Raw genomic sequence first — 15,803 nt, 5'->3', positions numbered from 1 at the left:
TAACCTGCTTTATATGGGATTCATGTCATCTTAATTTGTTCTTTTATATTCCTCCACGTCGTGGTTTGTGACTCTTGTTAAGGTTGCTCTCCAATGATGGTTCAAACTTTTATAGCTGTTTTATTTCTGTTACTTTTTCATTCCATCTTCATTCAAGGAGATAGTTTATGAACTCTCAAATTAACTCTTCCGTTGCCTCTACTAATATTTGATAGGAGAGGTGGGAAAAGGAAAGAAAACATTTCATTTTGATGTGTTGCATATGGGAGGAAGTCTATATGGATAATATCGAGAGCTTTCTTCTCGACCATGCAATTCTAGTGTCGTAAATTCACACATGAAGAAAAGGATTAGTGGAGAATTCAGGGTGATTGACCTCTCCATACCAGCAGTTAGATGCAGAAAAGAGGTCATGATGCATGTTATTATGGTCTGTTTTCCTTGTGTTGTCAGGATTAAGGAAGACGACAGATTAATCCAAGCGGAGGGCATAGAGTCTCTTTTGGAAGCTGAACTTCGCAAAGATTGTAGAGAGAGGGGCATGCTTGGACTTCTCTCGGTGGAAGAAATGCGTCAACAGGTTCTCTTCTTAGTGTAATTAGTGGATCGGATGCTTGCAATAAATGGATTCATGTCATTGTGCAATTGAAATGCGTAGTGATCTGGCGGGAAAAGACAAATTTTTATTGTAAAATGTATTGAGTTATCTCTCTTGCTGAATTGAAATAGAAGAAAACTCACTCTGCCTTTTATCCTTGTGTCATCCTCTTGACAAGGACGTCGAGTTTATTAATTATATCAAAGTCAATCCAGAAATCTTAAAGTGTGACGACTGACTTGTTCTGCAGCTTAATGACTGGTTGGATTTGTCTCTCAATCAGTCATTGCCATCTTCTCTTTTGATCTTTTCCAGGTAAGTTATGTCTCATCGGTTTGTGTCTCATTTGATGTCCTTATGGTGGAGTAGCATTTTATTCCAAACCGCCACCCCTTGCCTGTTTGTTTTGTGTCATGCATGGACTCTGAGATTATGGAAACCGCTCTTGTGGGGCTAACGCTATGTATGTTTCATGACTCTCTTGAGATATTGAAATATGAGATGCTCATACTAATGTTCATTACCTCTTGGATGCAGAGCCTTCAGTGTTTCCAGAATGTTAACTCTTGAAGAAGCTGTTAGAGCTAGCGTATCATCACTTCCAGACGAAGTGATCGGAAACATCGGTGCAAAAGCTTTGTCAGCTGAAGATCCGGCTGAAGATGCCATTTCTTGTTTCCACTGAAGTGTTTGCTTTGCCTTTGAATAATGTGACCTCTCTGGTTTATGTCTATTGTGGATGGTCCAAGAGTCACTAAATCCTTGAAAATAAATAAAACTTGTCGGCGCAATTTGGGCAGATGGGAAACTTCTGCTGCAAGACATTGTAAGAAACGGAAGTCGGTCGGAAGATGCAAGACATTGAACTTTTCTGGATAGTCTCATTAGTGATTCTAGTTTCCATGTAAAGTCAAAGCTGGTCTTTCAATACAACGAAGACCTATCTGACTTGGTTTGGATCAATATTTGGTCTTTCAGACCATCAAACTTCATACCTTGTAGTATTTATTTCCACTAGGTCATCAGATTCTGTCTATGAGCAGTTCGTGACGGTTATAAGAACAACTCTTCTTGTTTGCGCACCTGATATCATACGAGCCACCTATCTATCTCAAAGGCTAATCTACCTTCATATTTCATTGGCTTTTTATTTGGCGTTTTCATAGTGCTGCCACACGTTTGTGATTATTACCTTTTCAACAAATTAAGCTAAGCTCATCTTTATGATTGGTGTATATAATTTGCATGATCATATAATTATCATTACTAAAGCAATCATCTTTATTTATATATGAACTGGAGTGAATTCCATTTGCAAATGATACCTAATTAATCATGAATGAAGCACTTCTACTTATACATCTCAATTATGTTTTTCGTGAAATCTCTGATGTTGTTCTCAGAGCTCCCACCTTCTTTCATAGCGATTCTCGCCCTCTCTCTCCACTTCAACGAATTTTCTTTGATCTCTTTCCCTCTCTCTCCACGCATGACCTCGTTTACGCAACTTTCAATTTCTTCGCCGGTCACAATCCCTTTCTCGTTTGCCTTGACCCTAAGACCGACCTTCCACACCTCCGCGATGAACGCCGCATTTGTTGGCTGGTCCGTCCACTGAGGCATCACCACCATCGGGACACCCAAGCTCACCCCTTCCATAGTCGAGTTCCACCCGCAGTGAGTCATGAAGCAACCCACCGACCCGTGGCTCAGCACTTGGAGTTGATTGCACCACTTCACCACCAAACCCTTATCATCTAGTAACTCCATATCTTGCATGAAATTGCAAGGGAGCTTCTTCTCTTCAGACTCTCTCACCACCCACAGGAAGTTGCTCTTCATTCTCTTGAGTCCGATTGCTATTTCCTCCATTTGCTCTTCTCCAAGGGAAGCCAAGCTTCCAAATGATATGTAAACGACTGAGTCGGCGTCCTTCGAGTCGAGCCACTTGATGCATGTCTCGGCATCGTTGGGTTTGAAGAGGCTGAGCCCGTAATCTTTGTCGTCTCCGATTCTCTTGTCCAAGTACATAGATGGGATCGTTGGTCCTACAGTGAGCGCTGGCCATTGACTCCCCATCCACTTTATCACCTACACATTTCAGGAAACATATATGCAATGCAATAAATCAATCGCCTGCACATTCAAGAATCAATTTAATTTCTATCGTTCTATCTACCATTCTTAGAAGAATTTATCACTCCTATCACAATCATAGTTCCAACCCTCTAACAAGTGTCTATTACTCTACTTTGTAAAAGGGAAAATGAGACGAATAATCCTTACAATTTGGCCTTATGTTCAATATTGTCTTTTTGTTTAACCAAACACGGGACTACCAGTCCTTAAATGATTGTCAAATGTGCAATCTATTTCCTAAAAATTCAATGTGTTTAATCTAGCCCCTCAACTTTCCACAACAAATTCAAGTCGGTCCTTCGGTAGTATCCACAAATTTTTATAATTACACTATTATCCATAGTTTAGAATATCTTCTCATTTCCATCAATCTCCTAAATAAAAAAATGCTAACTTTTTATTATCTTTTTTGCCTTTTTGGTCATTATGAATACTAGAATAGTTCAATTTAAGTATATTTTAACTTATGATTTCTATAATAGTAAAAGTATAACCTCAATAGAGTTGTATCATGTCGATAATCCTACTATATTAAGTTTTAAGTGTTTTCATAAAAATATTTAAAAACGATACTAATTTATCAATAGATTTTGTACTTATATAATTTACATGTTATTCCTAATTTTTTATATAGATAAATTATCAAGCTTTTGCATTTCGTGTTTTCTTTTAGTTAAATCTGTATCTTTTCCATTTTCTTGTCCAACCACTTCACCACCTACACATTTATCGAACATGTATATGATGCAATAAATCCATCGCGCAAGTGGAAGAATCAGTTTATTCCATCATTCTATCTACCATTCTTTGAGGAATTCAGCACTCCTGTCTCAATCCTCATTCAACCCTATAACAAGTGTCTATCACCCTACTTTGTAAAATTCCTTTTGTTTCTCTTGGAAAAGTTATTATGTAGGCTTAGTGAAAGTTTAACCATGTATCAAGAAATAATAGGATCCACACCTAGTCGAGCTCTCGTACAGTTTTTGGACTGTAATTGGTTTTATCCATCACATCATTTATAGTATCATCGTCTACCTACTGTTCTTTCATATGAGGGGATTTCAATGGGGGTGGAACTAACCTCGAGCTCGAGCTCAGTGAAGGTATTAAACAAGAGCCACTTTGCTCTCATCACGTTGGAGAACTGGTCCAGCACGAGTTTCACAAGCGCAGGATATGCATCAACATCGGCCACGAATGAAGGAAGATCGTTCAAACTCAGATTTGACATGACTGGAGGAACAGAAACATGCCCTTGTCCTTGTGAATCTTCCAGAGGAAGCTTTACCGTTCCTCGGTGAACCCAGTAAATGGCGCTAACCACGCAAGACTGAGTGAAGAACGAAGCTCCGTGCATGCCGTGTTGTATCGCTAAGTCAAGAGCCCAAGGCATGACCGAGTCATACACAAGAACTTTTGCTGGATTATCTTGAGAAGATTGATGTTGTTCGATGAAATTGGTCAGGCTCTTTATGACCGAAACTTTGAAAAGTTCGAAGTAGACATCCAGGCTCAGCTCGTCGGTGTCCACGCCCTCGAACCCGTCAGATATCTGCTCAATCTTGATCGAACTCGTTGCGTGGTTTATCGAATGGAGGGACTTGGAAGGTTCGGAGATAGGGACTATGAAGGCAACGTTGAGACCCTTAGAGGCTAAGCGTTTCGAGAACTCGACCATCGGGTTTATGTGACCTTGTACTGGGTAAGTGAGAACAAGAACATGGGTTAGTTTGAGGATCCTCTCATTTTTCTGTTCCTCCATTTCTTGTGGAGCTTCAACTCTTTCAGAAGCAGATGGAATGGGAGAGAGAGGTTGATACTCATATCGGGAAGCATTTCACTGAATATATAGAACCAGATATTGCGCACAAACATCAATCAGCTGAATCGTTTGAATGGTAGTTATACGGATTGGATGAGTGTTCATCACTCAAACCCAACTCGTACTTTCATTTAATTTGAATCACTCGTCGTAGTAGTACTGTCTCCGGGTGAGCTCCTAGTGCGTCTAATAGCTAGCAAAAGCCACAAAATTACAAGCAAAAAGTAAAATTGAGAAAGCAAGAAAACTGGCCACTGGCCTACCTACTTTCACGAGCGCGAATGATGAAGCGCAAAAAATTATCTAGACTAATTTGAAAAGCCTCTAGAAAACCCTTAGTGTTGAATACACAATCAAATCTCACTCATTTTGAAATATTGCAAAAGCGAACATATATATTTATGTCAAAACCCTAGAATGGAATTTTATAATAACCCGACTAGTCCTCCTCTTTCGTCACAAATCCTATGAAAATTCGCCAGGCAAAATCGTTATCGGACTCTGTGAAGCTGGTCTCCTTCATGTGTTTTCCTATTACCTGTTATACAGCTTCGAACTTCCACTATCTTATCCATATATAATGCTTATACACATAAGTGAAGTGACTAAGTCTAGTTAATGAACACGAATCAAGTCCTTTTTTACACGCTTAGGAAAACACATGAAGGAGACCAACTGCTCAGAGTCGTTTTAACGTGTACCTATTTAGATTTAATTTCATGCAAAAGCACATGACAATCAAGTATATCATATATTCTAGTCAACCACGTAATTATTCGGATATATGATTCTCAATTCGTTCACGCAACCTCGGGCGCGAGTCTTGCCACATCTGGTCAGGCCATTAGTGGGGACAGAATGCCTCAGACAAGCTAGTGGTGAGCGACTCATTCACATAAAGCAAGTGAGATATACAGCGAAAGGTTAATGTTTCATTTTTCCAATGACGAAGAAACGTAAAACGTAATCATTCTTGCAATTCACTTGTCTTATCGACCATTATATAAGTTAAGCATATAGCTCTTTCATCCATTATCTGGTAGGGTTTCCATAACTTTTGCTGAACAATGTGCGGCTATGAAACATTAGTATATGCCATCTAAAGAGGCGCCATCCGAGCTACTTGCCAATTTCCAAATTGTCTGTTGCTCAATTCTGTAAAAACTACACGCCTTGTATATTTGTAGTTGTCTCCAAATAATTACATTATTAATCACTGTTAAAATATTATCCTACATCGCTTGACTTTAAGTCTTATAAGCTCTTTATATTCACGTGGTATCCCTCCACTTATTAGTTCAAACTTTTAGGTTGCACTTTCTAACATGTATCAGAGCCAGTGCAATCCCTTGGATTGGACTTTCTAGCAATCACTTCAATGAAGATGGGAGGATATAGGTGAACAACAATTAAAATCATATTGAGGGTTTCTCGCTTAGTAATTAAAGGTTACCTATCTAAATTTCGTTAACATTTTTAACAAGTTTATTAAATTTGCAGGATGTTCCTCCAAGTAGGTCCCAACAAAGAGAGACCATAAATTCCAGAAGGAGGCAAGGCAGCACAAAAAACATGAGCTGGCAACGACAGATGCAAAATTGACGTCACTGCTTATCGAAGCAAAAGGGGAAGTTTTCTGCAAATCAAAAAGAGAGCTTCGAATTTTCCACGTGATGCATTGAATAGGATGGTCCAAACGTGTGGTGATTACTTATAACTACGTACCTTGTCCATGTTCTCTTTGTCAATCTTAGAAACACAAGAAAATTAATAAAGAAAAACAAACAAAAAAACAAGTCATTCTCAAAGTCGTCAAGTTGGATTTTGTATGTAGCTTGGTAGTCTAAGGTTAAGCATGGAGACGGCAAGAATAGGGAAATGAATATGATTTTGGTTTTAATGCCGGTGAGAAAAAGAAATAGTCCAATCTGCGATGTAGCTAGATCATCATTTGTGCAATTTAAATACTCAAAAGCATTGGTAAGTTAGTAAAAAGTTGCTAATTTGCAAATTATGTATATAAAAAGAATTGGTAATTTGATAAAAGGGTTAGAATTACCAAATAAGTTTCCAACTATATTGCAAGTTGGGAAAGTTACGACACTTTTTGTAATGGATAACAACTAATCACGTTTTTTTTTTTGGTAAGTTAAAAAAAAAAAAATTTTGGTAAGACTAATCACGTATTTAATCTCTATCCAAAGCCGAAAAGTTTTTTTCTCTCCCTCTTGCTCCTCTCATCGTCTCCTTCAACCTTCAACTGTGAGGAGGGTTTGAGCCTAAACACCCCCCCCCAACCCACCCCCCGTCTTTGATGTTGATTTTATTTGTGTTTTATTGTTCTTTTATTGTTTTTTCCTCTCTCCCGATTTAGATCTTGGAGATTTCCTCTCTCGGTCTTGTTCTAGACCTAAGAGTTTGAACTCTCCCAATCTAGTTCTTTATCTAAGAGCTATCCTCTTCCGATTCAGATCTAGAAGTTTAATGCTTTTGGGGATTCGATACCCCTCTACTCTATCCATGTACAAGTTCTTTACTCCAGCTTCAATGGCGATTGAAGGAGTTTTGACGTCTCGCTGAACCACGAAGATTTATTCTTTCGGTGTGTGCTCATCATTGACCAAGATACAAGGTCCAGAGATCGGTTGTCTATTATTTTGCTTGACAGATCCATTCTTGTGAAATGAATATGCGCTTAACCCTACTGGTGCTCCATTGATCCTCCTTATTTTTTGTATTTGGCTTTGTTTTATAGCTTTCAAGCCAATTATTCATTTAATCAGAGTAATTTTCAAAGTTAGATCGTAAATTCGATGTTATGTCAAATTTGAACTATGAGGTTCGATTGAGGAGTTGTCGAGTTGTGAATATATATGAAAATGAAAGTTTAGGTTGTTATGGAGCCGTAGGATTTGATGAAAATCGATTCTGAAGTATGGTTTGATCAAAATGAATTTTGGAAGTTTTGCATTTGAGTTACGCGTAACTGACAATATGAGTAATGGAGAAAGATGAATGTCCTTTATAAACGAGTTTCTTCGTTAATGAGTAGAAATCGATTCATTGACGATTGAGCGTGATTTAGTCAAATTGTTCATTGGAGTAGTGTTTTACTCGGATTTTGATATTGTTTTTTGGTTAATTGATAGGTTTACGAGTGCGTCGGCTCAAGTAACCTTCGTAAGTGGGTTTTCAGCTTTCCCAGGTGAGTGGTACTATTTTTTCTATGAGTTTGTGAACTCATGTCTTGAAAGTGATAAAAATCTGAACATAGTATGAGTTATGAAAGAGCATATTTGTTGCATAAAAAAATATGAATTGGGCATTTATTACTTTTCGGTTATTTGTGAATGGTTTGAGAAATATTTTATGAAAAACATTTTGAAATATGTTTAATTAAAGACGTTGCAAAAGATTATACATATTTATTTGTTAATCTAGATTATGAAATAAATTCCGAAATGGTTGAGAAATATCTTATGAAATATATTCTATTTGATAAATGGAGTTATGAAAGAATATATGTTTTGGCTTGTAAAATGTATTCTGATTATGAGATGGATTTGGATTGGTCATGTAAATTATTGGGATGATGGATTGATGTTCATGATCTCCGTGAACCCAGTGAAGAGTTGCGAGTATGCATATTGTACAAGAGCTAAGTTCTACACAGGGATGCGAGTCTCGTGGGAGCCACCTCTAGTGCCTTGTAGGCTTGTACTATTCAAGGGCTAAGTGCCACACAATGATGTGAGTCTCGTGGGAGCCACCTCTAGGGCCTTGAGATGTGACGTGATATGAGATTGATTAGTGGAATAGGTTATTGATGCGTCTTTAAGGAAGAAGGACAGTTGTGTCATTCTCCTTTTCTAGTAGAAATCGGGGTGTGACATTATCTTCTTAGTGCAATTAGTGGATTGGATGCTTGCAATAAATGGATTCATGTCATTGTGCAATTGAAATGCGTAGTGATCTGGCGGGAGAAGACGAATTTTTATTGTAAAACATATTTAATTGAATCTCGCTTGCTGTCTTCGAGATTGGCCAAGGATTTTCCCTGAATTGAGATAGAAGAAGACTCACTCTGCATTTTATCCTTGTGTCATCCTCTTGACAAGGATGTCGAGTTTATTAATTATATCAAAGTCAATTCCGGAAATCTTCCTTAAAGTGTGACAACTGCCTTGTTCTGCAAAATAATAATTGGTTGGATTTGTCTCTCAATCAGTCATTGCCATCTTCTCTTTTGATCTTTTCCAGGTAAGTTATGCCTCATCGGTTTGTGTCTCATTTGTTGTCCTTCTGGTGGAGTAGCATTTTATTCCAAACCACCACCCCTTGCCTGTTTGTTTTGAGTCATGGACTCTGAGATTATGGAAACCCCTCTTGTGGGGCTAACGCTATGTATGTTTCATGACTCTCTTGAGCTATTGAAACATGAGATGCTCATATTAAAGTTTATTACCTCTTGGATGCAGAGCCTTCAGTGTTTCCAGAAAGTTAACTCTTGAAGAAGCTGTTAGAGCTACCATATCATCACTTCCAGACGAGGTGATCAGAAACATCGGTGCAAAAGTTTTGTCAGCTGAAGATCCTGCATCGGAAAGAAGAAGGAAATTAGAGTATCTTCAGATGCAGGAAGAGGAAGAAGAACAGGTAACAAAAAACCATTTTGGAGTTCGCCAAGAAAATGTACATTTAAAGCCAATGGTTTCTCCAGAAGCAAGGGTAGGACAGGGAAGAGCGAGAGCAAGCAAGAACACAGGCTAAGCGTAAGCAACTCCATGAGCTAAGCTGTCCATTGGCTGTTCTGGCTTCAGCATCGCTAAAGATTTAAACAACCATCATCCGTTTTGTCATTACTAATTTTTGCTTGATGAAAAGATAGGTTGTGGCTGCTGCCACTCTACTCATAGTTTTATAGTATTAAATGAATACCTAACTCTAATGTCTTTCACAAGGTACAACAATTCATGAAGCGAAGTTTTTACTTGATTATTTCAAGCTTTTGAGCTTCATTTTTATATTTCTAATCCCTGCAGTCAGTGTCAAGAGAGCGTGAAGAGTTTTTGCAGCTTATAGATAAGGAGGTACGATCTCGTCCTGCATCAAAATGACTAGTGGATTGCACTGATTGATTTGGTAGCATTGGAAGTTGGTTATAGCACACGGCATGCTCATATTTTGCATGACATGCATCTCAAATAGCATTTCCACAGAGATTAGCACACTTTCCAGTGCTGGGAAATATCATGTTTTGTGGTAAATGCTTCCGTTCTTACTATGTATTGTTTGGACGTGGATGGTTCGAGATTAGACTTTACAACAGCATGAGAAAGAGGGAGCAGATGGCGAGTAAGAGGCCATGAAAGCAAAGAATGCCGCAAAAGAGGATTGTGATTGCACCAATGATGGAGCCGAAAAAGATGAGGTTTCATCGACACTTATAGACAAGGTCAAAGGGATATTTACTCTACTTCTAATTTACTTCTTTCTGAAGGAACCAGTGGACAATAGTGTGCCCACATCAGGTTGATATATTGCCTCAATAGCTAAAGGAGGAAATTGATGATGTTGATGCCATGATTGGTGATACTTGGCAACTGTTTGACAGGTTTGTGAAATTGGAACAATGGTTGATCTTCTTTGATATATCCCGTCTGTCTTCATTCCAGAGAAGGATCTCTTGATATTTGGCATCTCTATGCACTAGTATTTGATCTCGACTTTGCAAATTGAGGCTGTTGTTTGTCACACAGGCGCTCTTGTATTTGCCAGATACTATTTGGTTTCATGTGACATCCTCTGTAGTGGCTCTGTTTTGAGAAGCTTGATGATTGTCATTGTATTCACTTATATGTCTAACTCTTAATCTCAAAAAAGTTCCTTGCCTTCGACTAGCTTCAACTTGTGGCCACAACAGAAAAAAAATCTAGTGGCAACTCATTTGAAAATTTGGCCGTCTGTTTCTAGCTAGTTTGTCAATTATGAAAGGAAATTCGCGACATGACCGAACCTTGCTAATCTTGGGCAGTCGTGTATTATCATGTTTTTCCTCCTTGAAGTAGTCGGACGAATCGAATAGCAAATCTGCATGAAGTGGCCATCTCAGAGGTTTATCAGTAAGGGCATTTTCTTTTTTTGTTTCTTATGCAATTTGCTTTATAATGATTCGGATGGGAGAGTGAGCGCCAAGGAGGTGGCAGCTGCTGCTGTATACCTGAAAGAAACATTGGGGAAGGAGGGCATACGAGAACTTTGTCAGCAATCTTTCTAAAGACCGAGACCGACTATCGCTGTATGCATGCGATTACAAGAGTTTGTTGCAGCTAGATTAAAGTAATTAGGAGGGTCACATATTGGTAGGAATGATTTTAGTGTGCTAGTGTATTGCCGAAAATGCCCTTTCTTGTTTCCGCTGAAGTGTGCTTTGCCTTTGAATAATGTGATCTCTCTGCTTTGTGTCTATTGTGGATTGTCCAAGAGTCACTAAATCCTTCAAAATAACTAAAATTTGTCGGCGCAATTTGGGCAGATGGGAAGCTTCTACTGCAATACATTGTAAGAAAGGGACATTGAACTTTTCTGGATTGTCTCATTAGCGATTCTAGTTCCCATGTAATGTAAAGTCGAATGTGGTCTTTCAATACAACGAAGACCTATCAATATGCATCTCAACTCTTACATACAATAGGATTTCACATGGAGCCTAATACAGTCAGTCCCAGAAGTGTGTCTTGGATACACATGAGCCGGATGCATTCCCGACGAAGAACAAAAACCAAAGTTCAGCTGGACTTGTCCGACTTGGTTTAGGTCAATATTTGTTCTTTCAGATCATTCAAACTTAGTACTTTGTAGTGTTTATTTCCACAACTTATGTCTAAGAACAACTCTTGTTGTTTGTGCACCTGATATCATATGAGCCACCTATCTATCTCAAAGGCTAATCTATCTTCATATTTCATTGGCATTTCACTTGGCGTTTTCATAGCGCTACCACATTTGTGATTATTACCTTATCAACAAATTGAGCAAAGCACATCTTTATAATTGGTGTATATAATTTGCCCAATCATATAATTATCATTACTAAAGTAATCATCTTTATTTATATATGAACTGGAGTGAAGTTCAATTTGCAAATGACACCTAATTAATCATGAATGAAGCACTATTGCTTGTACATCTCAGCTATTTTCTTTGCGAAATCTCTGATGTTGTTGTCAGAGCTCCCACCTTCTTCCATAGCAATTCTTGCCCTCTCTCTCCACTTCAATGAATTTTCTTTGATCTCTTTTCCTCTCTCTTCTCCCATGACCTCTTTTGCGCAACTTTCGATTTCTTCGCCAGTCACGATCCCTTTCTCGTTCACCCTAACCTTGAGACCGACCTTCCACACATCCGCGATGAATGCCGCATTCGTTGGTTGGTCCGACCACTGAGGCATCACCACCATCGGGACGCCCAAGCTCACCCCTTCCATAGTCGAGTTTCACCCGCCGTGAGTCATGAAGCAACCCACCGACCCGTGACTCAGCACTTGGAGTTGATTGCACCACTTCACCACCAAACCCTTATCATCTAGTAACTCGATATCTTGCATGAAATTGCATGGGAGCTTCTTCTCTTCAGACTCTCTCACTACCCACAGGAAGTTGCTCTTCATTCTCTTGAGTCCGATTGTTATTTCCTCCATTTGATCTTCTCCAAGGGAAGCCAAGCTTCCGAATGATACGTAAACGACTGAGCCGGCATCCTTCGAGTCGAGCCACTTAATGCATGTCTCGGCATCGTCGGGTTTGAAGAGGCTAAGTCCGTAATCTTTGTCGTCTCCGATTCTCTTGTCCAAGTACATTAATGGGATCGTTGGTCCTACAGTGAGCGTTGGGCATTGACTTTCCATCCACTTGACCACCTACACGTTCATTTAACACATGTACCATGCATTAATTTCCATCCTATGCTCATGCAAGAATCAATTTAATTTCTATCATCCTCTGTACCACTCTTAAAAGAATTTATCACTCCTGTCACAATCATAATTCAGTCCTCTAACAATTGTCTATCACACTACTTTGTAAGGAAAAATGACACTAAGGCTGCGCACGGCAACCATTTGTGCCCGGAAATAGATTCTAGTCAGAAATGATTTTTTTTTATTCTGTGCCCGGGAATTGATTTTGAGCATTTGAAGGCGTTTGGTAATGGCCCAAAATTTCTATTCCCGGAATAGTAAAAAAACAGAAATGCGTTTGGTAACGGCATAAAATTTCTTTTTATTAATAATATTTTAATAACATTTTAAATATTTTAATATTTCTTTCTTTTCTTTTTTTCTTCTCCTCCTTGGCTATGGCCGGTAAAATATTTTTTAATTAATAATGCTTTTATTAAAAATAATTTTTTAATTTTTTTTTGCCATGGCTGGTAAAAAATTTTCTTATAAATAATTTTTTTATTAATAATTTTTTTAAAAATATTTTACTAAAAAATATTTTTTTCTTTCTTTTTCGCCATAGCCGGTAAAATATTTTTTTTATAAATATTTTTTTATTAATAATATTTTAATAAAAAATATTTTTATTGAAATTATTATATTTTTTTTGCCATGGCCTGGTCGCTGGCCATGGCCGGTAAAATATTTTTTTATTAATAATATTTTTTATTAAAATATTTTAATAAAAAATATTTTTATTGAAAATATTTTTTTTTATTTTTTTGCCATGGCCTAGTCGCTGGCCATGGCCGGTAAAATTTTTTTTATTAATAATATATATATTTTTTTCACCATGGCCTGGTCGCTGGCCATGGCCGGTAAAATTTTTTTATTAATAATATTTTAATCTCGTCAGATACGGCGAGGGTGGCCCTCCCGCCGGACATTAGAAGCTATATTAAAAATCAAGAAAAAGAAGAAGAAAAAAAAACTGATTCTCATTTTTGTTCCCAGAATCAAGAAGCTACTTTTTTTTTATTCTTAATTCTGCTCCAAAACTGATTCTGGGCACAAAGTTGCAAGAATTTGTGCCCAGAAAAAAAAAAATTAAACAAACGGATTTCTATTCCCAAACTGATTCTGGGAACAAAAGAACAAAATCAAACACTATTTGGCAAGTTGCCATGCGCAGCCTAATTGTTTGTAAACTCTAATCCGATGTGTAATGTCATCCTTGGACTTTTAATCCATTCAATATGGTCCTTGAACTATATATGAATGTTCAATATAGTCTTTTTGTTTGATCAAACAAGGGAGAAAGCCACTACAAGTCCCTACACTATTGCAAAATGTGCAATATATTCCCTAAACATTCAATTTGTTCAATCTAGTCCCTCAACTTTTCATAACAAAGTCAAATCAGTCTTTCAATAGTATAAGTTTCCATAATTACACTATTGCCTAGATTTTAGAATATCTTTTCATTTATTCATTTTCTAAATTAAAGAATATGCTATCTTTTTATTATCTTTTTACCTTTTTGGTCATTATAAATACTACAATAGTTCAATTTAAGTATCCTTTAGCTTGTGGTCTATAATAGTAAAGATAGAACCCCATTAGAGTTGTATCATGCTGATAACTCTGCTACTTTATGTCTTCAGTGCTTTCATAAAAAAATTAGAAATGATATTAATTTGTCTATAAATACTTGTACCTATATTAATTTAAATGTTGTTCCTTATCTTTTCTATAAATAAAATTATCAAGCTTTTGTATTTTGTGTATCTTTTAGTTAAATCTGTGTGTTTTCGATTCTCTTGTCCAACCACTTCACCACCTACACATTCATTGAACATGCATGTACATGATGCAGCAAATCCATTGCGCAAGTGGAAGAATCAATTTAATTTCCAACATCATTTATAGAATGATCGTCAACCTACTGTTCTTTCACATGAGTGGATTTCAATGGGGGTGCAACTAACCTCGAGCTCGAGCTCAGTGAAGGTATTAAACAAAAGCCAGTTAGCTCTCATCACGTTGGAGAGCTGGTCCAGCATGAGTTTCACAAATTCAGGATATGCATCAACATTGACCACGAATGAAGGAAGATCGTTCAACCTCAAATTTGACATGATCGGAGGAACAGAAACATGCCCTCGTCCTTGTGAATCTTCTAGAGGAAGCTGGAGCGTTCCTCTGTGAACATGGTAATAAATGGCGCTAACCACGCAAGACTGAGTGAAGAACGAAGCTCCGTGCATGCCGTGTTGTATCGCCAAGTCAAGAGCCCAAGGCATGACAGAGTCATACACAAGAACTGTTGCTGGATTATCTTGAGAAGATTGATGTTGCTCGATGAAACTGGTCAGGCTCTTTCTGACCGAAACTCTGAAAAGTTCGACGTAGACATCCAGGCTCAGCTTGTCGGTGTCCATGCCCTCAAACCCGTCAGATATGTGCTCAATCTTGATTGAACTCGTTGCATGGTGGTTTGTCGAACGGAGGGACATGGATGGTTCGGAGATGGGGATGATAAGGGCAACGTTGAGACCCTTTGAGGCTAAGCGTTTCGAGAACTCGAGCATCGGGTTTAGGTGACCTTATGCTGGGTAAGTGAGAACAAGAACATGGGTAAGTTTGAGGGTACTCTCATTTTTCTGTTCGTCCATTTCTTTGCGAGCTTCAACTCTTTCAGAAGCCGATGGAATGTGAGTGAGAGGTTGATACTCATATCGTGAAGCATTTCGCTGAATATATAGGACCAGATATTGCGCACAAACATAAACCAGCCGAATCGTTTGAATGGTAGTTGTACGAATTGGATGAGTGTTCAATAGTCCAACCCAACTCGTACTTTTATTTAATTTGACTAGTCATAGTACTGCCTCCGGATGAGCTCCTAGTGTGTCTAATAGTAGCTAATCAAAAGCCACAAAATTACAAGCCAAAAGTGAAATTGAGAAAGCAAGAAAACGGGTGTGGTGATTTACATGGTTTGGCCACTGGCCTACCTACTTTGACGAGCGCGAATGATGAAGAGCAAACATTTTTCTAGACTAAATTTAAAAGCCTCTAGAAAATCCCTAGTGTCGAATATGCAATCAAATCTCACTCTCACTTTGAAATATTGCAAAATCGAATGTATATATTTATTTTCAAACCCTATAATGGAACTTTAAAATAACCTGACTAGTCCTCTTTCGTCACAAATCCTATGAAAATTCAGCACGCGAAATCGTTGCAGAACATTTATGGGAAAATGTCACAAACGACTTGATTCGTGTTCAGTAACTAAA

General features: G+C 38.0%; 2 protein-coding genes and 1 pseudogene across 2 annotated transcripts in view; all 3 read right to left on the bottom strand.

Annotated features, from left to right (window-relative positions):
• LOC115679635 (uncharacterized) overlaps positions 1–15,803 on the bottom strand; it is a 92,307-nt gene that overhangs the window by 15,117 nt on the left and 61,387 nt on the right. The window lies entirely within an intron of this gene.
• On the bottom strand, positions 1,856–4,596 carry LOC115681769 (UDP-glycosyltransferase 74E2-like). Its single transcript, XM_030605839.2, has 2 exons — positions 3,822–4,596; positions 1,856–2,689 (listed from the first exon to the last, which is right to left on the bottom strand). Exons 1-2 carry the CDS (start codon positions 4,500–4,502, stop codon positions 1,949–1,951), a joined length of 1,422 nt encoding a protein of 473 aa, XP_030461699.1. The 5' UTR covers positions 4,503–4,596; the 3' UTR covers positions 1,856–1,948.
• On the bottom strand, positions 11,685–15,216 carry LOC115681778 (UDP-glycosyltransferase 74E2-like; annotated as a pseudogene).

The sequence above is a fragment of the Syzygium oleosum genome, unplaced genomic scaffold (assembly GCF_021117445.2).
Source record: "Syzygium oleosum isolate NSW1041296 unplaced genomic scaffold, Sole_v2.1 Sole_v2.01, whole genome shotgun sequence".
Classification (NCBI taxonomy): Eukaryota; Viridiplantae; Streptophyta; class Magnoliopsida; order Myrtales; family Myrtaceae; genus Syzygium; species Syzygium oleosum.
The sequence above is the reverse complement of the archived record's forward strand: the minus strand, read 5'-3'. Positions and strand labels throughout refer to the sequence as shown.